A 26,153-nucleotide genomic window follows, 5' to 3' on the forward strand; every position below is an offset into this window, starting at 1 on the left:
TTTCTTAACTAGACAATTTTACCTGTGACCTCAAATACAACATCCTAATTCTTTCCAGTGGTACTGGATATTCTTTACTCTTAACTCAAAAAAATATAAATTCCTGTTTTATTGTGTACATTTGAATGCATTCTGAAATTTTAAAGTTCTTCACTAATAACTGAGCCTACTGTGGCTTTGTGCATGAAGCTCCTATCCTTTCAAGCACATTCCTTTGCCCTTTGGTAGGAAATCCCACAGAAGATTACAGAACTCTCACCTACATATCAGAAAGCCATATGCTATTTATGGAGGAATAAGAAACAATGCAGCTTTCTTACTGTTATCTTAAAAATACAAACTTACACTAAAGCTTCTCTTTTTCCTTTTCACTCTGACTGCTCACCTCAGCATTTACATGGTGACTCCACTGAACCAGGGTTACTGCAATCTGTACATCACATCCCACCAAGCTGACATGCACAGCATTACCAGACATATGCTGGGCTTTTGTGGTTGCTCAACAGTAACTTACACACTGCCCAAAACCTCAGAGAGCTCTGGAAAGTCAAGAAGCAGCCATGGAAAGCTACTGACATTTTTATGCCTCCAGGCGTGGGTGACTTTGAGAATTTTTAGAAAGCTGTGGTCTGAACACCTTAACGTCATGACAGGTCCAGAACAGTTTCATAATTATCTCAATGACAACAAGAAGGGACAGGAGGGTTCTCCCAACACCTGTGGTCCTCAAGCTTGTAATACCCCCAGGCCTAACTTTTCGTGTGGAGTCAACGTGATGGCACATAAACTGTATACGCTATAAAGTCAGGCACACAGGCAGTAAAATCTTAAACCATGCATATTTATTCTCCATTACAGAAAAAAAACTTTTGGCATAAACAAAGCTGTACCTCACCCATGCTTTTGGGTTTTTTTCAAAGCTATATAAAGAGGAACGCTGAACATACAGCCCGTATAACCACGCCACAGGCCTTAAGAAAAATCTCTATGTGGTTGGCAGTGACACTCTAACCAAAACAATACACTGTTGATGAATTTATTTTCTTTTTTTATTTTTTAATGTGCCTTCCTAACCCAAGGCCCTATTACCTTCCAGACAGAACCCTGCCAAACCATGAGATACCATTTAACTTCCAGCAGCGCTACACTAGTGACTGTTTTGGTCCACTATACAAACTTGGTTATCCAAAACATCTCTACCAAAAGCAAGCAGATTCTTTAAAAATTCCAGTTATCTGAAACACTGAGTTCTAAACTATTCAGCATTCTCATTTCATCTGTGTAAATGAAGATGTATTGATGACAATAAACACCTCACCTAACATGCTCTAGTCCTGCAATTCTCTATTTAATCAACTGGAGAAGAGTCTGTTCATAATTTTAAGAAGGGCAAATGTTAGATATATTATAACCATAAAAATTAATACTTTTTATTCTTATCTAGTTCAACAAATGAAGGAACTGTTAAGCAATGAAATATGCCTTTTAATGGTGAGATTTCCAACAATAAGGCACAAGCAGTTGTTCTTTGTTTTTTTAGTCAGTAACTAAGTAAAGTCAATGGTAATGTTTACAGGGACATTAGTGAGCTTCGGAAAAGGTCCTCCATGAACTGAGTCTTGAATTCTGAGTTGGTAGTTACAAGAATGCAGAAAACTTTCTTTTGCTTTATTTAAAATAAATTTAAAATAAATTTACAGAAGTCTCTGGATTTTTAGCCCTTACATTAAGAAACAGACTCCTTTGCGGCAATGAAGACTAAATCATTGATACACTGCCCACAGGCACACTGCCACTGCAACAGAAGGTGGTGGAGACAGAGGGATGGAAAACACTGACAGACCACTGCCTGTCAGCAATCAACTCAAATTACAGAATTTATTTTGGTCAGCTTTGATTTTTTTCTGAAACAGATGGTTTTTTTCTACTTCTATGATGTTATTCACATAGGGGAAAAATTACATTACTAATACCTATGGAAAAATAACTGCAAACCTCAGTTCATGGGTTTTAAAAAGAGAAACTGAAGAGGAAAAAAAAATGCATAGCATGAAAACATTAAAGTACACAATACTGACAAAAATACTGACAAAAAAAGAGAAGTGTTTGAGAGCACAAAAAGCAACATCAGAATTATCACTCCCTCATTTCTCCACCTCACCAAAACATCCGTGTGTATGTATATACACATAAACACTATATATATACATTCCATAGGGAACTTCAATTCTACGCAGTTCTATTCCCTTTTTAGCACATTAATCATTGCTGTTTCTGAAACTGGCAGTTGTTCTAGAATCTGGGCCAAAGAGTAGATATAAATATCCCTTCCCAGAACATAAAATATGCAACAAAATACTGTCTTACTGCATCAGTATCTTGTCTAGTGAGTCTACACTTCTGAAAGAAATTAAACAATGCAAGATATCCTTCTGTCTTCAGTAACTCTTGGACATAGAATATTACAGGGCATAACTTCTGAGAGCTGCAACCCCTGTACAAATCAGCGCATTTGAGACAATGTTCTACAATGAAAAGTGGGTAGCAGTAAATGTATCACTGTGTGGAACTTGACACTGAGTAGTGCTCCTTGAAATCACTGTAAAGCAAACGCATCCTGAGTAATAATGTTTTCTTTATTTAACTGCTAAGCAATCAGCCAAACCTGGCATTAAGAGCTGTACTCATTTTTTCCCCATTTTCAGGCTTCACCATCATTACAACATCCTTGAAGTTAAGTTAGACACCAACAGCGCCCGCAATACCCACAGCTTGAGCCCTCCATGTCAACACTGTAGTTCTCCACCTGCGTCCACAGCTCTGCCCTCATGCAACAGTGAATCCAGCTACAGGATGCAACTCCCTCTGACATGTGTCGATGCCACACATCTACGTTATGTGAAAAGCAATAAAGAAGTCCTGGATAAATGAATGAACAGTGCAGTGGAAGAAGAAGGTATTGTTTTTATAGAATTAGTTTTTAACAGTAAAATTACGCCCATAAAAAGAGTAAGAGCCATAAGAAGCTCCAGTTATGCCCATGCCTTCCCTGTACTGGTAGCCCAGAACTGGGCACAGCACACAGATGTGTCTCATCAGTGCTGAGTAGAGGGGAAGGACCATCTCCCTCAACCTGCTGGCTCAGGCTCTTCCTAATGCAGCCCAGAATGCCAGTGGGTGACCAGGGCACACTGTTGGCTCTTGCTCAACTTCTTTTCCTCTAGAACTTCCAGGTCTCTTTCTGCAAAGATGATTTCTAGATGGCCAGCCCCATCCCAATGTCAGGGGTTATTTCTGTTAGCCCATTTTCCAGCCTTGTGCTGAATGGCAGCACAACCTTCTGTTCTATCAACTGCTACTCCCAGTTGTGCACGAGGATGTTACAGGAGCATTGAAAGCCATGCTAAGCCAGTATCTGACATCAAGGATCAGGAGGCTTCTGAGGAGATCACATTTTGTTCATTGTGTCCTATATCCTTCACTATTTCTGTCTTAGGAAAAAGGATAAACTACTGGAAATCGGTCACCTCACAGAGTTATTTTGCATAGTTTACAGCAACAAATAAATAAGGTACAGTCTTTTATAAGACAGATAAAGAGGAACTGCCACAGAATAATTATCTGAAACAAGCCTTACAGTCCCAGTGCACAGTCTAGTCATATCAAACCATCAGTCTTCTTCTGGTCCCAATTTCAGTGGTGAGTAGTGTTAGGTTAAGTAATAAAAGGCTTACTTCCATGAATACAAATGATATTTATTCTTCAAAAGACATTACAGAAGTCACAAATTCCTGATGTTGAAACGTCACTTGCTTACTGCATAGGATAAAATTTAGAAGTTCCCTATAGCAATCTAAGAGGTTCAAACTTTTGCATACTGATCTCTTTTCTGTAATACATTTATAAAGACGTTTATGTGCAGAGCTCAGAGAGAAGGTGATGTTAACAGATTCTGATTGTCAGTGAATGGCTTTGATGATACACAACTTTACAATTTTCATCTTTTACTACCATATATGGGTTTTCTAACTCACAGCACTTTAAAAATCCATGCAGTTTAGCTCAGGAAAGATCAATCACGTTGGTAACATCATTGTATCCCTGCACAATTCTGTTATCCTTATTTGGGACTTACATGCCAATATCCATTTTTTCATCCCTTTCAAGAAAACGCTTTACACAAAATCTTTTGAGGTGTTTGTACTGTTAAAATTTTAAATTAAATTCAGATTGTCAAAATGCTGACTTCTTTAGCATTTTAGTTTAATTTCATTAAATTCTTGAGCACTGAAGATGATGCAAGCAATGCATCCAGTTATTAAGGTGGTGGTGGGGTTGTACTCAGCCCAGGGAAGCTTTCAAAGCATCAGTCTAATGTTATTTCTCTTGTCAGGTGTTCTCCTACAGTTTGTATCAGTGGAGCTGGGAGGCTGGTAGACAGTAAGGCTACATCTAGTTTTGTCTCAAGCTGAGATTCGTGGATTTGCCACGAGTTTCTCTCATAAACATGGTATCAAGGATGGCCATCCTCCACCTATTTTACTCCACCATTTCACTTAGTCTTTAAGAAAGTAACAGGTTTTTGGTTAATCTGCATCAGAGGATATTTCTGAACTTAATTTTGAGCCAGCCATCAGGAAATCTCTAGGGTGGCATTTCTGAGGTAAAACAAAAAATTTACATGCATTTTACTGCATTACTTCCAAAACCTCAATCTCAATGCCAGTAACTGCACTCTGCTTTTTGGTGTGAGCATAGACTTCTAGGCAGTAAAACAGACTGTCACCAAAATGTGAGACTAGCAAGAACATTCCAAAACGTACTTGCTGTGGATTTTGAGCAACCGACTGAGAAAGTTTGTAACACAGCAACATTTTCGCTTTGTTAACCTCTGATAATTTTAATTCTAGAAATACTAAAAATAAAAATCTATGGGTAATCATTAAAGAAGTAGCACAGTGCTTACCGAAATAATGAACTAAATAAATTTCTTCCTTATACACAAAATATGCTTAAAATCAATTGAAAACTGAATCAGGACACATATTAAGGAGAAGAAAAATTTTATCACCTTTTCTAGAAAGCCAGCAAATAAATAAACAATTTCAAGACAGGGTTTCCACTGCAAGCAATTACTATAATAAATCACATTACGTCAACCCCTTTAAAATACTCTACATATCAGTTAGTACCATACAAACAAATGTCAACCCACTACACCAAAGCTTATGTTCTGTGATTTTCAGAATTCCCCATCTCAGTTTGTGAACAGTTCACAGGTTATCTGGTGGAGCCAGAATATTCCTCATGAAAGACAGCACCCGTCCATGCAGTACATTGCTGAAATTAATGATCAACACTCAGTTGTACCTTCTAGCCTTACCTGGCCATTCCAAAGGATGCCTGTGGATCTTAAACTGCATTCCTCCATCAGAGCCCAATTAACAAACTGAAGAATAAAAAACAATAATGTTTTACAGGATGGATACTGAAAATAGCATCCTTGTTCCCAATCACAAACGGTATCTTCTACAGAAGTTGCCTTCCGCACCCAGCTTGTGCAGCTCAAGTTTGGAGGCTTTAGCTCTGTATTAGCACTGTTGCATAATCTCAGCTCCACGAGGCACGTCTGTCCTCTCCCTTCCTCTTGTCATTTGAAGGAAAGGGTTTCAGAAGGATGTTCTCAAACTCTGCAGTAGTTTCCAGCAGTTACACACCATCATCTGCCTCTTCTCCTTTAATCAAGGGTTTATCTAGGTTCCAACAGCCCGTGTTAAAACACATAAGGTATTACGTCCTTCAAGCTCAGCTATTTGCAGCCACTCCCCTCCGAAGGGTACAGGATGCCGAAGCCCCATCCTCCCTCCACTTCCTTCCTTGCCTTGTCCATGGGAGGATTCCTAAGCACGGCCACAGCCCCGCAGCGTGGGGCGGGCTGATGTAAACAGGAGGATGCTTAAATCCTAGAAATGACGGCAAGGCAGCCACAGCAACGAGCACAGCAGGAGCTCACTGGAAGTGCTGGCTTTTGTTTACACAGTACTTTGCTCTCCCGCATGACTTCCCCACAAATCCAGTTATTTCAGGGAAGACGAGACTGCTCCATGACATTTGGCTGGGACGGAGCTGCCTTTAACCCAAGATAACTCTGCACAGGGCACTCCTGAGCAGGAGGATAAGCAGGTGCCAGAGAGCTTCTATTACTACCTCTCCTCTTTCAAGTTGGTAAATGACACCTCAGCACAGGGACTTGGACAAGGCTTGGTTCTGCCAGATGCTCTGACTGCTCACAGGCCTCCTGGTGGATGCTACAACTATTCCAACTTTCAGCAAGAACCCAAATCATGCTGAAGCAGCCCCTTCAAGAACAAAAAGGGTACTTAAAGGTATCTGGTCTGTGGTCTGTAGATCAAGTCTTTTGCAGCACACATTTCATGAAATTGCACACTTGTACAGTACCAGGTTCAAGATCTCAAAGCAAATCTTGGTTTTCCAGCAATACTCAATTACAGGAAAAAAAAAACAAACCTACAAAAACCCACCAACAAAACCCACCAGGGGGTGGGGGGAAAAGCCTCCACCTCTTACAGAAGTATCTGCTCTTACTTGGTTTGAAGATTTTCCAAAAAATGGTTCCAGTCAAAGAAATTAAGACGGACTCTTTGCTAATGAAGAACTGAAAGCTACTGTATTGCTTTACATTTTCATGAGAACCTCTAGCATTGTATTTTCAAAGGACAGAGGGGGAAACAACACCAGAACTGGACTAATGTAAGAGAAATTTAACACACTGCTGTGTACTAAATGGCTGGAAACTGTTCTCCCTTGAATGCCAACAGAGCACCCCAGAAAAAGTTGAGAATAAAATTCTAGAACAGTCTTAAAAGCTGCCTAAGCAGCTACTAGATCCTACTATATGCTATCACGGTTGTCTTTACTCTTCAGAACACGGAAAACTTGGAAGGTAATGAAAATATAAGACACAGATCTTCAGCTGAGAAAAGCAAGAGCAGAAAAGAGACAGAGAACGGTACAACAGATGTTCTTACAGCCTCAGATTGGAGAGAAGCAGCTGTTGTGGCTCTTCCTGAAGGTAACTGTGCACTGCCAGAGGGTGCAGGACAACACTGAACTTCCAACCTGAACACAAATCTTGGCCTTCTGGTTACACAGTCCTGCTATATTAGCAGTGAAGAATCATCATCATCTACCATAATTAATATCATGACCTAAGGTCAAAAAAACAAAGAGGTGTTTGTTCCTCACTGCAAAGCAGCAATTTTTTCTGTTGCACAACCAAATTTAAGGTTTACATACCTTCACTTACTGCCCCTGAGCTGTGGGCAAGCAGCACCTCATGTGCCCCCCATGACCCACTACATACCACAAACATGCTGCTGACTTCTATTGCACTCTATTACTTTACACAGCAAGAAAAATTATTAATTTTTGTACCTGTGACTGACAGGATGGTCGGGAATAACACTGACTTCTCTAGCACTTAGCTCCAACTTCAGCTGCAGAAACAGAGCATAAAAGCCATACCATACAACCCATCAAAATACTAAACCATGAAACCTTTTTGCTACTGAAATTTAAATTAATAGGGTGGGGAAATTCTTGCTCTCTTTTTCATACACAGCTTTAATTCACACACTAGCCATAAGATTGACTATTTCTTTTTTTTTTTCCAAAAATTATACTACTACATTCTGTTTCCTTCTGTATGTACACTAACAGTTCAGCATGGGGATCAGAGCACCTCCATATGCCCTCACACAATGTGATATTTCAAGGCACATCAGCAGCTCAAAGGATTAGTCAACTAGAATGCAAGACACAAAGATATTGAAAAAAAATACAAGTAATTTTTTCAGACATATGACACTACAATAGCAGGAATAAAGTGGAATTCCACTTCTCTGTATTCAAAGTAAAGGCATCATTGAAATTCAAAGCATTCAAAGACAAAAATAAATCCTTTCACCCATCTCACTGGCAGAGATTCAAAAGCATAAGAAGAGGAAGGAAATGACCTCAAGCTTAACCTCTTTCCTGAAAATCTTATTAATCCTTCTCCATAAAATGATGTGCACTTCGTTCCCATCTATACTTCAGGTTTCACATATGTGCCAGCCCCACAGCACAAGTGCTCTGTGCATCATGAGTCACCTACCAGCTGACCCAGCTCACCTGGAAACCAGATCCTACACAGCACACATACAGAATGCTTGGCTGTTTTTGCAATGCATTACAAAAGAATGGCTACTACGAGAAAGGCATAATGTTAGAAAAAAAAAATTAAGCTAGAGAACTACACTGAATAAGCTCTGACAGATGGTACTGCAATGCCCTAAGACATAAAGACTACTAGATACTTAATCATATTGCAGAAAACTCCCAATATCTTTGCAAAATGCTAATAAATCACCTACCATTTAGTTCAGTGAGGTCCAGCTGGCTGCACGTGGGGGTAAATATAACACAGGGGGTGCTTGCAACTCCTCCTGAAGGAAGCAACAAGCAACTGAGGCAAAAGCTGCACTGCCTCTCATGTCAACTCACAGTCCTCTCAGCTGCTGATGGTTTGGGGAAAGGGATGTCTGCAGAAGGTGGGGACAGCCAAAAGCAATAGCCACCAGGCAGGGAACAGTTCGGAAATCAGATTTAGGCCACTAATGGGTACTGAAGTTGGACTACACCTATAATGTAACATACTGCACCAACTCAGTAGGCTATTATATTATAAAGATTAGAGGACAGGAGGACAGCAAAGATGCAAGCAGTATACTAAGGAAAAGAGGAGTCTGTCTCTCTCCTGAAGCATCATATTTTTTTTTTTTAAGCACTTCACTGCATCTCACCTCTTGTTAAAACTCCGATACAAACCCATCTTCACAATCATAATTCCTCTTCAATACGCTCCTCCCTGTGATATTCAGTTCCCCACCATATCTCCAAACACCTCCCAACACTTGCACAATTTTGTATCCTATCTCTTGTTTTTAACAGTAGTAAGTCCAAGAAAGAAAAAACAAAGCAAACAAACAGAAACCAAAAAAAATAAACAAAAAACCAAACACAAAACCAAACCTGTGTGCATCAGTATCCTCAAGGCTATTATTCTGGGACAGGATCGTTTAGCATATCTATATACACAAGTCATTTTTTTTCTAATTAACCGTAAAAACTTATTTGGGGGGTAAATACTGTCAGTTAAATTAAATAAGGAAAAAAATAATCTGTATCTAAGCTTTTCTGTGCCATATTTAATCTGCCAGTCTAAGTTTATTGTGGAATGTTTTTCATCATTTTCCTCCTCAACTACAGCCTTATATGGTGTCAGATAAGCACTTGTTTGCTGGCAGCACATGAGCTGCTGAGCTGGCTTTAGCTGCACGCAGAAGAGGATTGCAGCTTCCAAGGATAAAGGGCATGCACTTTTATCTGTGACCACATTCCCATCACAAGTCTTTGCCAGAAAAAACTCAAAAATACAACAAAGTATTCCTGCTGTGGAAGACACGACACCAGCAAAGCTGTGCTCTTGTCAACATAGCCTATCCTGCCCCTGGGGAAATTCTGTTGATAAATAAACATTACCAACAAAAGCACAATTTTGCTAGCACAGCTGCACTTACAGAGAGGGCTTTCTCTGGTGTGGCTGTCTTGATACAGATCATATGTAATCTCACAGCCAGCAGAAAAAGTGAGGGGTCATTTATTTTATGGCCTTCATGCTGGTTTTTTTATTAACCAGCAAGCATCTGGTCATGTATGCAGACACCCAATGCAGAAGGGTCCTAGAGAAAATGGGGGATTTGCCTGGTGTTTGTTTTTTTCTGGTCAAACATTTCTGAAGTGGAAACAGTGGAAATCACTTCAGGAAGTGCCAGATGGTTACAGCAGCCCTGTCAAGTCTACCATTAGGGTCTGCATGGCCATCCCTCTTCCCTCCTTCACAACCTCGAAATGTACTTGGAGCAATTCCTCCTCTGCCATAAGACCATTATTACAATTCAGTCTGCTGCTGCTCTCTAACAACAGTCACATTTTCATTTTCTGAGAGCAGGAATATTCAGGCAAGATGAAATTTGGACAACACTGAGTGGCCTGTAATAGACAGTAAATCAGACTGAATGATGTAATTATCTCTTCTGGGTTTAATTTCAGTAAAATGTAAGCTCATTTGAGAGCCATTACTAGCTCATAAACTAACCTTAAGTAGACTTTACTCCACATGTAACTGACTTGCCCCTCAGAAAGAGGTTTTTCTTGTGGAACTGTCAGCAAACACAATTGCCATAACTGAGAGGGCTTTAAATAGAGTCAAGATGACCGTATGCTATTTTTACTTTTTTTTGGCAAATCTAAAAATAAAACACCATTTTAAATCATTATGAAATGTACATCTGCCCTTTAAACACCATAGTCATCACTGCAATGCACATATATGAAAAGTACAACAGACTAGAAGAGATTTCTAAAACATATGCATGTTATTTTAAATCTGTAGTTTGAAACCACTGCAAGTGCATTTGTTCTGTCTATGAAAATTTAAAATCAGATACCAGCAAACAAGTACTTGGCAAGTGTCTATCAAAACTGACTGAAACATTAGACTTGAGTACTCACCTTTATCTCCAGGTAACATTTTGCAATATGCCTCATGTTGGCTACCCATGAGGCAGAGTAAAATTTATTATGAGCATATTTGCTATCACTGGTCTGTAGGTTTGCACACAACACTGGCTAGTTTCCTGCTTTCCTTTTTCCTCCAGCTGCTCATACAGCAGAAGAAACTACCCTATTTTACACAGGATTTACAGTAGTAATGGTACACTACCAGCTGAAACCCAGTCAGCTGTAAGATGGGTACCCTAAGTAGCAGTTAAGGCAAATATCAAGCCTGTAACTACTTTATAATAAACTGAAAAACTTCTTGCCCTAATTAACAGGAGCCATTCCAGCCCTAATTATCAGCAGCCATCCTGTTTCCCTTGCCCTACAACTTAATAATGATAGGTTTATACTTTTATTTATAAGTACTTTTACTTTAAAGTATATAGTATATCTATAAGTATTATAAAGTACTATAAATTATTATAAAGTATTTTTACTTTACAAGAGTACTTTACAAATTCACATAAATTTGCCAACACTTTTTGACAAGGATTGTGCTTATTTCCCTTTTTCATCCTCTGGACTTAAAAGTGAGGTGATGACAAATAGTAAGAAACTGTAATTTATTAATATAGTTTTTAAGTTAATAAATTTATCAATTAAAAAAAACCCCTCACCTAAGAGATGATCCTGAAAATTGCTGAAAAGCCAGAACGGGTTACTGATCACAGAAATAATTTAAAATCCTCATTCTAACTTACTCAAGTGACACAAATTCCTCAATTTCTGCAATTATCTGCTACAAAAACTGACCTGAATTCACTGGTGCATTACCCACTTGATGTGCTTTTTTCCCATTCATATTACTGACAGAAATATTTACATTTTACAGATTCTAGCAAATATTCATACAGCACAAAGGATGAGCTCAGTCACTTCAGATCAGTCCAATATCTTCACCAACAAGACCTTCCAGATACTGAAGAGATACAAACACCGACCATAAGCAGCTACACCTGAAAAGTAACTTCACCATCTTTACCCAACAAAATAAAGGAAGCCATCAGCATAAGAGCAGTGTCATTCAGCAAGAGCTCATAATTCTAACCCTCAAATTATGTCACAACTTTCAATGAAAGAGCCACAGACCCAACTAGATTTGTTAAGTGTATATATAAATTCTGAATAAATTGTAGAAAAATCTTTAATTGTATATATGCAAACTGCAAGCAAACAAAAGGCTAAGTTCAGTAAATATATTTCTTTTCTAGAACTGAACAAAAAACCATGCAACTCAGAAGAAAACACAAGAGTATGTATTTCTTCTTAAATCCCCATAAGGGCCTAAAGTATCTTAATTAGCTGAAATCTCATTTGTGGGAAGCTCTCAGATGTGCAAGGAGGAGTTCCCTTGCCAGATGGCACCTTCTGCTGATGGCCTTGAAGGAGAAGGAGTGTAACCACGAAAACAAATGAAGTGTTTTAACTGCCCACATGTGCCTTCCCTCCAGCAGTTATAACAAGAAGCTTTTTGTGCCAGCGAAAGTTTCAACCTGAAACACTGAAAGTTTTCCGTAAGATTTTTATTTAAAAAAAAAATTAATTCATCATTAGCAAAGGTGTTAAACTCAGAGCACAAAACATTTTGAATCACAGAGCCAGCATCATCCAAAAAGCTGACCCAGCCTTTGCACACAGTGATCCATCAGCTCCTTTTATGGTCAGCTAGTTGGGTGTTCTCATTTTGCTTTTCATATTAAGTCCCACCTTCAGGCTTCCCAAAGTTCTATTTTCTTTCCTGGAATGAACCATCAAGGAGAAAAGTCTGTGCCAAACGCACTCCCCAAGGGTCCTGTGGAGGTTCATTTAACCACTCAATCACTTCTGCATTTTCAGCCCTTGTTTCACTTGTTAATTCCCTAGATTTATTTCTTATAAAATGCTTTGCATGTGTTAAAGTGCTATTTACTGCTAGGGGTGAAGGGCTAGATGCAGAATACACACAGAACAGATCAGACACACAGAAAGAGCAGTTTGCCTGTATAGAACAGCTGACATGTAGGAGGATATCCAGCTGACATCCTGGATCCAGGAGGTTAGTTTGGGGTTTGCCTTCTCAAATGTTTGATGGTCTGAACTCTGGAACTATTCTGATGGCACAAATATCTCTGAATTTCCAGCAATGTGGCATCCTTCAACACTGGGGGAAGACAACTGATTGACCACTGAAAGGAGAGGAAAGACTGCCCCTGGATTCCTCAGCTTCACCTTTGATTGCACTTGATTATTGCTTGCAGTTTCTGACACTGTCTGACCAATATTCTTCTTAATCTGTTCCAGCCTTTTGACAGTCACAGTGTCAAAAACTCTCACTGTTCAAGTCCATTCCCACGTCAAACACAGAAACATTTCTAAAAATTGTTCTTTTTTTAGAAAAAAAGAAGCATTTCCTTGCCTTTTAGAAATCCTTCCAGTTTCTGGAAGTTGTAAAAAAAAATAGCTCTGCAGCACACATCTCTTAAGGATCTTGTGGGATTTAATATTCCCTTAGCAGCTGTTAGTTTTAAGTTTATTTTCAATATTATGAGCAGTCTAAGCAGGAATGCAAACCAGTCTATTGTTGTCATTTGACATTAATAGGTTTTTTAGGGAATTTATTATAAAGTCAGGGAGCTTCCTGGTTTGGAATATAGAAGAATATTTATATTTAAACAATATACTTTTGTCATACTTCAATTTCTCAGTAATCTAACCCAAATGTAAAAACCCACTAACAAAGAGAGGAAAGGGTCCAAGAATACAGGTGCTAAGCCAAGGTAGAAATGGTATTAATGCTTCCCTCTCATGCCTCTATCAAAGAGTGAAACCATTAACTGTCATACTGTGAATACCTCTGCAAAAGCTATTTCTCTTTTCCCTTCTACAAACCACATAACCTCTAAGCTTAAGTAATCAGCAACATCCTCCTATTTTATTCATCTATTATATGTTTCCTAAGGCATCCAAATGGCTGATAAGTAATGCTGGGGAAAACCAACAGAGAAGAATAATAGGTTGGCACAAAGAGAGCACATCCATGTAGGTAAGCACTGTGCTAAGGAAGACTTTTCAAGGAATATGCTGAATCATGAGCCTTCATTACCTTTGTCACCATTAACACTTAATTTTCCTGGTCAGCTACACTTTCTACCTCCCTTTCCTTGCCTCATGATGGCAAGATCTAATGGCACATTCCTCTCTTCCAGAGTTTCCATTGCTGAAAAGCTCTTCCGGGCTTTTTACAGTCTTGTCACCTGAAATGGGTTTATTCAAAACCTCTGTTCTGAACTGGCATAAAAACAGACCTGAGCATTACAAAATGTTGAGAATTATTAATGAGGCCATTGCTATCACTTGCCTTCAAATGTCCTGACATGCCTTACTGTTGTGAGAAGCATTTCATACTCCTAGATCTAACCAGATTCTTCCTTTTATCTTTTGATGTAAGGATTCAAGATTTACTTTAGATTTGATATGGCTATTGATAACTTGCAGAATTAATATATTATATAAGATAATATGAAGCCCAGCAAAGATGTGCAAAGCAAACATCTTCTCTAGACATTTTCTACTAAAGTTGCAGCTGAAATAAAATATTTTAAATGTTTCCAAATATATGTATTATTCCAGTGAGTGTAGTCAGCACTACTCAGGGTGACGGTGTGTATCAAGAAGCAGGCAAGCAAAATACAAAAACAACAAAAAAGAAACCTATGGCTTTTGAAAGTATATAAAAATGCAAACAAAAAATCCCGTTCAGATTGGTTGTATCACACCTAACTAGCCAAAAGTTTCTACAGTGAGCTCTGATCCTGAAAACTTCTTTGTTAATACAATTTGTGAATCAAGTCCCTGGGGCATAATTTTCAGCCAAACTGTGTTTTCTGCATTTTTGCATGATTTTATATCATGTGTCATTGATTAATTGCAAACACAGACTGTCCCATTTGGGGATCTGGCACTAGCATACTGACATTGCAGAATTTAACAGCACAGTTAAGGAAATACTGTAGACACCAGGAGAAGGGTTTTTTTGGATGAGCACATGACTGAAGTCTGACCCAGTTCACTTTACAGAAGCACATCATGTTTTTCTCAGTCCTTTCTACCAAACAATACAGTGTGCTTACATGTTGTATTAATGCTCAGGCAAACAGGGGATAACCCAGAAATAGATCAGGAGCACATATACTTTTCAAAGATGGTATTTTGCACGGTATACAGACAGAGGAAATATAATGTGTTCAGTTCTGTCTCAGTACCTGCCTTTTTGTACTGTCCCTGACCTGATTCAGGTTCTCTTGGACTGCAGCCTGGGACTTGTTTACTTGACAGAAATTCAGCAGTTTTTTACTGGTTCTTTGCCGAGACCACCAAACCCATTTTGTCACAATGTGCTGGCAGTTTGTCATGGTGATTTTGCTGATTTTCTCTACCACACTCAGGATACCATCCCCTGTGGCTCAAGCAGGAGCTGCAAGCAGGTACATACACCGACCTGCAAGTCAACCTGCAAGTCAAAGCATTGTTTTTATTTTTCCTTTCCTGCATTCCTGACAAATCAATCAATAATTTCTTGAGATTCTTCAACAGGGACACTTCTACTGATACAATGCTTTTGTTTGTTTTTTAGTAAACCATGATTCTGCCCTTTTCCTTGTCCTTGCTGAGAGAATACAGCACCCATTCCCTGTCCATGAGGTCGCAGAGATCCAACCTTGCCACCTCCACAAAACTGGGAATTATTAAATAAAAAATTAACTACAAAACAAAGTAGTTGGACTTTATATGATAAAAGCATGGAGGGTTGGAAAAATTTATAAGGAGCTGGAGAGAAACTATAACAGATATACCACATATACGTATCACGAAAATTGGAGGGGAAAAAAGCCATTGGTGTTCTAAATCCTCAACACAGTGAAGTGGGACTGCTTTAAAACTGCTCACAATCATAGCTGTTTTTTGGAGTTATTAGTTCGTTCTTTCCACTGCCCCCTTCAGAGTTCACTCTCTTCTCTTAGTTCGTCCCTAACTAGGAAATAGTCGTGCTCCTCCCTCAGAAAATATTTCAGCTGCACTAAATGCCAGGACAGAACCACTGTGGCACCTGCAGCTACAATTCCTCATCCACACTGCTACTTCACTCCTAAAGGTCATATAAAACCTTACAGATCACAGTATCAAACCACCCTGGCCAACACTTATGCTCCAGCAAGAGAAATCTAGCAAGTTAATCGTTTACAACTGCAAATCATGGGCAGACACTGCTGACAACCACAAAAACAGAGAGCCCTGTACCATCCTCTGACTCCCTCCACCACAGTTGGATTTTATTGTACCTGCATTTATCCAACTCTCAGTGTTTTGCAACACTTTACACACCAACAGGATCAACTCCTTGCAGATGCTCGGCACCTTCTTCTCTCCATTGTGGTGTGCATGTATTCAGATTTCTCTGGAGCACCTAAAAAGCTGACAGTGCACATCATCTGTTTGGAGATGTGGTATTTATTGCTTGCATCAGGGACTTTCTGTGTAATACATCAAAGCAGGGCAAGCTGCCTCATTACTTGCTGCCTCAGAGTTCAAAGTTCAGCTCCAGATCCAGATGTCGAACTTTTTAAACATTAAGGATCATCTGGTTTTACTTTTAGTTTGGCTCATCTGAGAGAAAATCCCAAATCATGGTGTTTGGTGCTGGCTTTCTCATTTCTGTCCATGAGCTGCTGAGTAATCCTTGGGAAGCAAAGAGAATCCCAAAGCCTTGCCTACCTAATGTATAAGACACATATGTTACTAAAATGGTGTCCTCTTACTTATTTTTAAACTAACTATGTAGGACTGCAGTCAGTTGCCAGTGCAGTGACTCAGCACTGCCCTGTGCAAGGAAACTCCCTGCTGGGACTCTTCTCCAGGTCGTGGACCTTTCCTTACAGAACAAACACACCTGCTTTGGGCGCCAGCAGCAAGGGCTCCTGAAATCAGGATGCAAATTGTTGCGAGTAATTAAATAAGAAGCAAAGTGCCTTGCCCATGCAGCCTTCAGATTTCACAATGCTATTTTATAAAAGCTTGGTAGTAGTCAACTCAGCATCTGTATATTACTTCTCTCTATTTACATTCAAGTTCAGCAAGGTCCTTAATTTTGCATTACAGTCTGCCTGTCACTTCTCAGTCTGCACCTCTCATGCTTATACCTCTGCGAGTCTAAAAGCATGGCCCACATTCATAACAGCAAAGCTCAGATGCTCTTTTGGGATATTTGTCTTCCAAATCCTCTTGGAACATGGAGTATATATAATAGATTTTCAGAGACTATTTATTAATTAGCATCCACAGAACTATCAAGGGCGTCTGTGGCTTTGAACACAGTATCCTCTATTCAGTAAGCAATTTATTTCAGGAGGTTGACTCATTTCCTTAAAGCTTTTTCAGCTATCTGTTGTGACTGAAAAAAAATTCAGAAAATTTAGAAGTACTCAAGGAAATGAGCCAACACATCCTGGAAGAAATTCATCCAGTATACGCACACAATAAGATAAGTCAGTCTTAGATTTCTAAAGGAATGAGCAGGAAGGAGTTCTAAAAGAACCTGAAATATTTTCTGTGAAACACAATGTTTGTTTCCCATCATCTTAACTCTCCTTACACCCACTTTAAAAGCAACATACTATGGCTAATCAGGAAGTGTTTTTTCTAAGCTGTTTTTTTTCTCCCTGCAAAGAAAAAAAAAAAAACCTCCCCTGAAATAGTTCAGTGAATCTCCCCTATATTTAAAATAAAAACACTGCTGCCAGTGTGCCTCATGAGAACTTTCAGATCCCTGGTACCTATCCCTAGAGGCACAGAGTCCATGGTCTCTATATACCCAAGACAAAGCCTCCTCACCGAGATGCATAATGCACCACTGAACTACCTCACCACACACACATTACCTTCATGGGTTTCCAGCAACCTATCAATGTATCAAGACACTAGTAAACTTTCTTGGGTATCAAATAAGCCACCTCAAAGTAACTGGTAGAGTTCATGCTCTAGCTAAACAGAAGACAGCTTTTATGCTTTATGAGTTTTGTAATGAGGTGGATGACTTCTTCAGGGTTAAGATTTACCTCTGAAACAAAAAGGATACCAATATAGTTATTTCTAATCTCAAATCTTAAAGCTGATGTCATGAAGATGAGAGAAACAAAGTCAAACACCGCTTATGATGGGTACTAAATAGCTCTAAAGATTAAACTGGACAAGATCAAAGCTAAAAGAAACACAAAGGTCATGTTGCAATTCTTTAGAAGCAGTATAATTTTACCAGTGCCAAAAAATCAAAGGCAAATATATTAAAATCATCACTAGAACTCAAAAAAAGGAGATAACTATTTTGATTATTTAACTTCTTAGCATGAAATCTCAGAAGTAAAAAGCTTTCTCTCTCTCATGGTGTTAAGAGGCAACAGTAAAAAAGGATAAAAAACTATGTAGACTAATGAAGGCAAAGAGGTTTTATTAATTTGTGTGAATGTCTTGAAAGCACCTAGAGATAACATTTCCATTATTATTTCTTTTACATTCCTAGCAGAATATTTTTAAAGAGCATTAATTCCCTGGGACTGTGCAGGCAAAGAACAGACCCTGGAATTGAATGGAACTAGAAACAAAGGCTCACCAACTCAGCTACTCCCAGCAATGTAAGTAAACACAGGCCATAAATAAGTAACTGCAAAAGGTGCAATCAGACTTGCACTCCTATTACAGCAGCCTACAAATCCTATTCCATCCCACCCTCTCTGCTGGGATCCCTTCTGCACGTTGCATTTGAGCAGGTCCAGTGGCAAATTACGGACAAAGAGCCTCCCTCTCATTCCTGCTTACACACTCCTGCAGGTACCCCTGCTGCTGTCCCTCAGCACCTTTGAGATGCTAAATTGGCACAAAGCTGTTTGTATTGGGAGAGTAAATGCTCTGCCATGTTAGTGCTGCAGCAAATAGCAGCACAGATGACAGTAATTCACATGAATCTAAAATACAGTCATTTTCGTTTAACTGCTTAAGCAGGAGAGGAGAGTACTCAATTTAATGTCGTGTAATTAGGTCTGCTTTCCAAAACCAAAATCTTACCTGCCAATGACTCAGAACATCCAGCAGAATGGACAACAAAAGCCAAAGCATCACTTGGGGCAACAGCACTGATGTCAGGTGGGATGTCTGGGATTTTACGTGCTGAACACGCAGCATGGGTGTGTTTGGGGCACTGGACTTTTCACCCTACTTCTCAAATAATTTACAAGTTAAAGAACACATCAAAGAAAGTGTTGTTGCTTTGAATTAAATACTACCTCATCGATAACTCTTAAAAATTTTATTCATTGTTGACTTTGGTAGCTTGTTCCACCCTTATTCAGTATCTGGAAAGCAACTGCCTGCCTGTCTCTACTAAAATTCAGAGATGCATCTATGTTGAAAAATTTGTCAAACTGAATTTTCTCCCACCCTGCAGGCTGAACTATCTGCTGAACTATGTCATGCATGAAACTCTATATAAGAATTAAACTACAGTGAACACAGAAATATATTTTTTTTTTCAGTTTTTTTATGAGGTCATTACGGGAAATTTATCTCAGTGACAAGAGAATGTGCCTGTTATTGCACTATAATGTTTTTCTATGCATATTTCATTTTATGAAGTCAAATCTGTTTAGGCATAACTGGCTTCATATGCAAGAAACTGCTTCCACATTTGATGGCAAAGATAAAACATTGATTAAGTTCCTGATCTTGCAAGGCATGGAATATATTCAGTTATTAGTCCTCTTCGCAGATGACACCTATTAGATCCAAGCTTTCAGTTTTCATCTGTTGAAAATTATCTTCAAGTATGATTCCACTCACATGAACTAGATTTTTTACCATCAGATAAAGCTTAAATTCTCAAGGAAGGGAGCATTTAATGGAGCATGAGAGTTCATACCATATCTGAATAGAAATCTATCTTTTCCTCTTTGCCTTACTACAGTACATGCAAAATGACCGTGTTATATTTATGGAACTTGTAGGTTCATTTTTTGCATTACTGCACACTGGGAGATAAAGGATTAATTTATTCCCAAGGTTAGGGCAGGAATGACAAGGGCAATGAACCTACTAATTTTTATGCACTTTCAAGGACTACTGACACATTAGCAACGGAATGAGTGGTCAGTGACTTGAAACACAACGGAAGACTAAACAGTTTGACATTAACTCTGAATGACTGTTAGACAAAGGAGGCTGATCTCATGAAGAGAGTTTGACCAGACCTTGAAACAAAGCTCAGAAGCACAGAATTTGCTTGCCTGAAAACTGGCTGCCCACCAGAGTGAGAGCAATGGAGTCCTGGATGCTGCTGGGCACAGAGTCAAGAAACACTGCCAATGCAGAGTCTGTAAGCTTTGTTGTTCCCAAAGAGGAGTGCCAGCTAAGCACAGTCAGTTTAACTGCACTCTTGTAGCATCTTCACCCCAGATCAGTACCTCTCTTATGGCTAACTGGCAAATTGTACAAGGGCTGGGTACTGTTCAGGCCCAGCAGAAAATTCTTCCTCACCAGAGGAGTTCTCAGATTGTCAGGTCTGGCCATTCACTGGATCTTTTCTGTTCTTTTACGCTCTCAAAGAGCATAAATTGCAAGATACATCTTAATGAGCTTTGGTAGGAAAGGAGGCCTATCAAGAGCAATACTGGCACCTTCAGTAACCTTCTTCAGTTATAATTTAGGAACCTGTGTATCCAATATCAGCATATATTAAAAGATTGTTTTAAACATACCCACCAATAAAGTGTTAGTTTCTGAGTCCTAATGTGCTTGTGTCTCATCTTTTCATATGCCACTGGTTTTAACCACACCAGTCATATCCTTAACATACCCTATTTAACACTCAGCTTATAACACTTCTCCATTAATTCAGATTCCTACACTCATTGATAAATCCATGCAGATTCAGGAGCCAAGAACTTCATAAAAAATTTACAGGAGGAATTGTAACACTATGTATAATGCAGAACTAAGCCATAATCTATTTCTCACATAAAAAAAAAAAAATAGATGAATTAATGCAACTCCTTTTTCAATCCAGTTGTCAGTGATCTGGAATAACTGTTTTTCCCAAATGATTTTGAAAATACTATGGGGCATGTTGATTTGATGATGGAAAACAGCACAGAAAATGTCTTTTAAAAACAAAATTAAAACCAATCTCTTTCAAATTAATTCAAATGTAAGCTTAACAGAAGGCAGTTTTATGGTAAAAAGTGAATATTATGAATTCAGAAGTCTATATTGTTTTCCATTATCCAGTGTTTGCCATCTTCCCACCTGCTAGAACAGTCACTTCAAAAAGGCAGGGTGGGGAGAACACCACTTTCTATCCAAAGGATTATAAATGTTGTCATGCCAAAACCTCTTGCAGTGAAAAGATACTGACAATGCAGCTGAAAAAGTCCTCCCTGCAGCTATGTTTGTCTAGTTTTCAGGTCAGAGGTATCTCACAAACTTAAAAAACACAATTAACTGAAAAGTTTGGATGTTCTGGCAAGACTTTCTCTGTCACAGTTTAAACCTCTTCCAGAAATAGGTATCATCCTATGATATTCCAGTTTTTAGTTTTGGGGTTTTTTTTTAGCAGGGAAAAAAATAATTTCTTCTTAAAACTAATAAAATGTATGTACTTTAATGGAGCGAGTGTATCTTTTACAGTATCTGCTGCAAGCAATGAAAATACATAGAGGAAACACTTTCTATTCATATCTTCTAATTCTGTGTTGGTAAAAAAGTAGCTTTGCATGTGGTCAGGATCTAGGAAGAATTGAAAGAATAAGACTGGAATGCAGTACCTGAAAGCAAAAGCTTCTGAAGACCTTTCATTTGTTACAGATTGTTTTTTTAAACCACTGAAGTCTCACCATGTATGATTTTAGGATACAATTCCTGTATTGTACCGCCTTCGCTTTTCATTATCCTACTCTAGAGGTGGCCTTTTCTTAAATACTAATGAGTCACCAGCAAATGAAATATTTCAAGGTGGCTTTTTCCACACACTGTGGTTGATGACAAACAGCTCAACACCAGCCTCCTGGAAGCTGAAGCCAGACATTGCCATGGAGCCAGCTGGGTAAAGACTGACTCTTCAACACAAAAACTCAAGCCCATGGTTTGCAGATTTCGGCAGCAGCCAGAATGAGGAGTGATCACAAATTAATAATGTTATGCCTAGCAACTAGTCAACAGACATTAACAATACTGCTTGGATTTTAAAGTACAGAAAAGGAAAGGAAAGAACAGAACAGGAAGGGGGGGGGAAATCAAGGGAATAATCAGACTTTTCTGGAAGATAATGAAGATATTACTTTGTATGTTTTCTATAATGGAAACCAGACAAACCTCCTGGGAATAAAGTATCTTAACATTTTATAATCTCTCTGTCTAATGTGAGCCACTATTTTAAGTGTATTAAAGGCAGTTTGTGCAGAAGCTTTTTTCTTTTTAATCTTGTCTGACCTCAAAAGAAGAGACGCCAAACTCCATTATCCTAGGAGGCTTAGTATAAATCTAGACTCTATCTAAATTGCCCTATATAACTTCACATCAGAGTGGGGGTTTTTGTTTCTTTTGGGGTTTGTTTTATTTTTTTAATGCTGTTTTGGATCCATGATGTAGGTATAACAAGAAGCCAAACGGCCTGTGTAAAGCAGCTGATGGAAACAAATGTAATGACCTTTGATAGCCAGCATTTTAAATGTGCTAAGGATGTCTAGAATGAGGGCATGCATCTCATAAATAGGACTCCGTAAATTAGGACAAAAATAGACCAATCTAGGTAATTTGGCCATGGGAGATAATCTATTTAAAACAGAATTAGGGTTTGCTTCTCTCTCCTGACTTTATATTCTTTATTTTGTACTTCCTGTTTTCTTTAAATATAAAACTTCATGACAACCCATAAAACTCATCAAGATTCAACTTCCCTCAGCATCCCACAAGCAGTGCAGAGTCCACCTGCTCGTCTTCTTGAGCAGTTCTCACTTTCTAAGGAAGTCTTGGAACTCTGTTGCTATAATAACACAGTAGCAAGAAAACTGGGAGGTCTCATAAACCCTTCAAACTGAACATCCATTTCTCTTCTTTGATTCCAACTGGGTCCAATATTTTGCACAGCCTCACTCACTATAAGACTCCCACTCTTGCCATAGCAAAATGTAGATTCCTCTTAAATAGAATGGGGAAAAAACCCCAACCTCCAATATATTAAATACCACTTGTAACAATTATTAAAACAGGCATATACAAAACAAAAGCTGAGTCAGTACTGAACAAGAAAACCTCATGGGTCTAACAGGATGTTTGTTAAATTCTGTAGTGTTCTACAACTTCAAAAGATGAAGATTTTCACTCTAAATCCTAGTTTAAAAAAAAAAAGAGAGAAAATGGACCTCTTCCTTCCTTTTCATCAAGACAGGAAGACTTAAAATTTACCTTTATTTCTCAAAGTAAGCACAGGTACGATACCTCTACTAAAAGCCCACTCTTCAAACTTCATCCCACCTTGTTGTCACTTCCAAGTGACAATGCTCATAACTGGTCCTGAAGAAGAAGTGAAAAGTCCATTCTAGGCAAAGTTTAAAGCTCAATTCCAAATGTATTTCAGATTTGACAATTTCACATTTCATGCAACAGTGCCTGATTTACCTAAAGAGAGAAAATAACATTTCTGCCCTGCATGTAGTCTCAGTGGGACACCTCTCTGTGCTTTTATAGATGTGTTATCTACATTCTCCACACATCTCGCCTCTGGAGGTGGAAAGCTGCTTTAACAAAACTTGATGGATGGGACTGTTCAAGAAGTGCTACTGACACTTTCAAGAGTTCAGCCAGTACAAAACCAGAAATATCCAGGAAAAAGGATGTTTGCCTTCATAGAATACACTGTGTCCCTCACATACACTTTTCTTCTGATAATCCTTAGGAATACACTGGAAAGGAAAAAGAACGTCTGTACAAAGCAATCCCTCAGCAAGAAAACAGACCATGTTTTAACCATACACAATGATGAAACAGAGGAAGATACAAGTATGGTACAAGTGAGCAAACTCACACATATATATAAAAACATCCCTTAAAATAAAAAATTCCAGAAAAACTGAGCATGGATTTAGTTATGTAGAGCTTTGTCGAATTTTTCAGTTAGGTTCAACTTTTTCCATTTAAAATGAAAGACTGAAAGTTACTGCAGAGCAGCATCCTGTGATTTAATGTCTCATAAAACACACAGCCTTTTCTACAAAGTATTTGTTCATTTATGACTTCCTTCCTTTTTTTTAAAAAAATAGCCAGAAGTCCAGAAAAAAATCCACATGCACTTAAAAAATAAAGAATCAGTCCTTCAGAATGATTCTGTGTTTCTCCCCTGAGGCTTTTCTCATTTTAAAAAGGTAATATCTATTTTCATAAGCATTCAGGAGGCCAAATATTTCACTGAAGTTGTACTGTACTAGAAAAAGCTCCATCTACTATTCCCTAGTGTAAGCAAATCGATCACCTGCAAATCAGTCACAGTCTTGTGACCAACTGCAACATCCACTGCTTGGGTGAATGTGTACAGTGATTTCTGATCAGTCTCTTACAAAGAAAAGGATTAAGGAATTTTGGTGGGATTCCTAGTGAGCCACCAGATAGTGGCAATGAAACCACACTCAGAAGCACAGAATCGTCTTCTCATTATAGAAAACTAATGAGAGTAAATTTGAGTAAATTTACTCAAACAAATTGAGTAAATTAATGAATGAAGAGGCAAGTTTCCAGAGTGCCATTTTCAATGCCTTTTGTAATGGATGTAATCCTATGTAACTTGAGGTGAAAATGTACCTGGATTGCTTCAGACATTTGCCAGATCTCTCTGTACAAATGCCTGAGGTCTGAATGATGCTCATTTTAGGATGCTTATTTTCTCTTCACAGAATTAACAACCACATTTTTCCCCCTCAAAACATTGATTCAGCTTTCATGACAACTAATTATACAACCAACATTAAAAAAAAAAAAAGCCACAAGACTATGCTTTTGGTCATGCAATGTGGTTGTGGGTTTTTTTAATAAGAGCAAAATATTTTCCTTTTTCTGATCCTAGCTCCTTGAAAAAATGGTGCTTTACTAGAAGACATGGGGGAATATTGGAGGTACAGCCACAAGCTGGCACATCCCCAGTGCTGTCTTGTGTTAGTGAGCACACACAACTTCCACTGCCTTCGGGAGGCTGCGCCAGAGGAGAGACTTTGTAAGTTAAATGATTCTCTTTTTAAACAGAGACCAGCATGGATAACCTCGAGCGATTACATTAAATGTTAATAATGTGTTTGAGAGCTTTTATTCTTAAAAATATTCACCAACTAACATCCCTCTCCTGAGAAAATACGGAGTGTATTCAACTTCCAAAGGAGTAAGTGGAAACTGGGGGTACTTCACAGCAATTATTACAAAGGGCTGGAAATCCTGGATTATACCTGTGCAATTTAACTTACCTTAATTGTGTCTATAAAAGTTATGGAAATTAAAAGTTTTTTAGGTCACACCCTTATGATTATTTTTTTTAATATTCTTTTGTTTTTAAAATACTTGAAAGTGTTTATAAAAAAAATTAGATCAAAGATAACAGGCATGCCTATCAGGCTGAATACACCCTTACATCTCTGTTCTCTGTTGTTAAAAAAAATGTACAATTCCATCATTTAGAATGATGAAACCACATGTCTTAAAAGAAAGACTGCTCAGATCTATTTTAAAGCAGCAACAAAACTCTCACCACTGCTCATGGATTTCAAGCGGCAGTAGAGACAAATTTAACAAGAAAACATTCACACACTCTGGTGTTACACAGTAGCATGATGGGGGGTTTAGGCCCAAAAAGGCATAAATTTGGCTGTTCCTTATAGGATTCTTACTATGTGGTAACAACATTGTTTTGTACGTTAGGGACTCAACAGACTGAAATTGGAAATATTTTTAACCCCGAAAGTAAAATAAAAATCACTTGTAGCCTAGAACCAGACCCAACCAGAATTTTACAGAGCTGTGGCACTTTATCATATTCAATACCAATCCTGAAGTGCTCTGAACCATCAAAAAACAACAGGAAGGGGTCAAGCCTTTATGCAGATGAAGCTCTCAAGGTATTTAAATTAGAATGCTTAAGCTCCATTTAGCAGTCTGTGCATTTTGCAGGACAGATCACACTTCAGTTGGTAATGCTGTTGGGAAGATCCATTTCTGTTTATTATGGGGACACTTCATTTAGGTGATTTAAATGTTAGTGTATATCCACAGTTCATTCCAGGAGAGACTGCAGTTCGTGGAGCAACTGCAGTACAGCTTTTATAACCAGGTAAGCACTGAATCAACACAAGTCAATATAATTTGTGGAGCTGCAGTAATGCTGGAAAGTAATATCCAACCAAAAAAAAAAAAAA

General features: G+C 38.5%; 1 protein-coding gene across 3 annotated transcripts in view; it reads right to left on the reverse strand.

Moving 5' to 3' along the window:
* The window catches only part of HECW2 (HECT, C2 and WW domain containing E3 ubiquitin protein ligase 2), a 452,691-nt gene that overhangs the window by 374,661 nt on the left and 51,877 nt on the right, over window positions 1–26,153 (reverse strand). The window contains exon 1 of one of the 3 annotated variants that reach the window (XM_064660504.1): window positions 5,384–5,705. The exons of the other annotated variants lie outside the window; for them this stretch is intronic. Coding sequence (XP_064516574.1) covers window positions 5,384–5,423 — 40 coding nt within the window. The 5' untranslated portion in view covers window positions 5,424–5,705. Of the gene's footprint in view, window positions 1–5,383; window positions 5,706–26,153 lie in introns of those variants that run through there. 3 annotated transcript variants of the gene reach the window in all.

This window comes from Pseudopipra pipra, chromosome 7 (genome assembly GCF_036250125.1).
Source record: "Pseudopipra pipra isolate bDixPip1 chromosome 7, bDixPip1.hap1, whole genome shotgun sequence".
NCBI lineage: Eukaryota > Metazoa > Chordata > Aves > Passeriformes > Pipridae > Pseudopipra > Pseudopipra pipra.